Below are 1,159 nucleotides of genomic sequence, written 5' to 3'. Positions count from 1 at the left end.
GTTCAGCAGTTTTTAACGACCAGTCAGATCTCACTCACCATGCCATATCCTTCCATGGCCATCCCATAGGGTGGCCAACATTTGTCTTCCACCATCCCAAAAATCATTGGAATAAGCCTCCTTCAGTTCATTCTTCCTTTTATAAATGTGAAGAAGGAGAATGGACGTGTAGAAGAGGATGACGAGAACTCCTGGAAGCAGAAAAACTATGGCGAGTGGCAAAAGCACCCAGGAAAGGTAGACTGCGTAGCTCAGATAATCTTCAATGTGCTCCACGCCAGTCCATTCTCCCAGGATGTAAGTCAGGCAGGTCAAGTAGGACACAGGCATCGGTCCTGCAGTACAGGATTCATTTCCACCTATCATCTCCTGTTTAAGTAAAACACAGAAAAAAGGCAGATGAGTGACTCCTCAAAAAAGGTGGACCTGCCCCTGCTACACAGACAGCCTCTCTGATGTATTTTATTCACAGACCATTTACCCAACATCCCAGCAGCACCTGCTAGAAACGTAAAGGTTCAGACAGCAAAACTCGTACTTGATTTTTTTCAGTCCTCTTCCTTTGCGCAGTGGAAATGCTGACAATTCTAACCGAGACAGACAGCACAATTGCTTCATCCCAGGCTGTGATTTTCTCTCATTAAGAGCTGTTCGACTTACGCAGATCCAGAACATTTACCGTGTCACCAATACCAATCTGTGTTGTATTTTCGATTTTCAGAGAGCTGTATCGATCAGTCTAATTCAGTGGTCTGCACAGCACACTCAAAACCTTCTCCCAAGCACTTACTACAAGAGGACAGCACAGTCTCAGATCCAGTGCTATTAAAGAACTACTGAATGCTTCCACTATCCACAAGCTTACGGTGACCCAGGAAGAAGGTGGTCTCAGATGAGCAAGTCTCACTCCTGTAGGGACCTTTCACTGTGCCTGGAGATGTACAGATAGAGAAACACAAAGATCCAGAGCACAACACTGAGAGGCAGCAGGAAGGACAAGGAAAAGCGATCACAAGTCCTCTGAAAGTTTTAACTGCTCTGGCCTCACTGCGTCTGTGTTTAAGCACCTTGATTCCACCACCCCAGCTCCTGAGAAGTTTCGGGGCCAGTCCTCTCTGGGCTGGCGTTTCAGGCTTTCTGTAATTTTAGCTTTGTACAA

General features: G+C 46.2%; 1 protein-coding gene across 1 annotated transcript in view; it reads right to left on the bottom strand.

Moving 5' to 3' along the window:
- TMEM68 (transmembrane protein 68) overlaps nucleotides 1-366 on the bottom strand; it is a 12,031-nt gene extending 11,665 nt beyond the window's left edge. Inside the window, exon 1 of the mRNA XM_010143149.1 lies at nucleotides 39-366. Within this exon, the coding sequence (XP_010141451.1) occupies nucleotides 39-366 (328 nt within the window). The remainder of the gene's footprint in view (nucleotides 1-38) is intronic.
- Nucleotides 367-1,159: the final 793 nt, after the last annotated feature.

The sequence above is a fragment of the Buceros rhinoceros genome, unplaced genomic scaffold (genome assembly GCF_000710305.1).
Source record: "Buceros rhinoceros silvestris isolate BGI_N320 unplaced genomic scaffold, ASM71030v1 scaffold5589, whole genome shotgun sequence".
Taxonomy (NCBI): Eukaryota; Metazoa; Chordata; class Aves; order Bucerotiformes; family Bucerotidae; genus Buceros; species Buceros rhinoceros.
The sequence above is the reverse complement of the archived record's forward strand: the minus strand, read 5'-3'. Positions and strand labels throughout refer to the sequence as shown.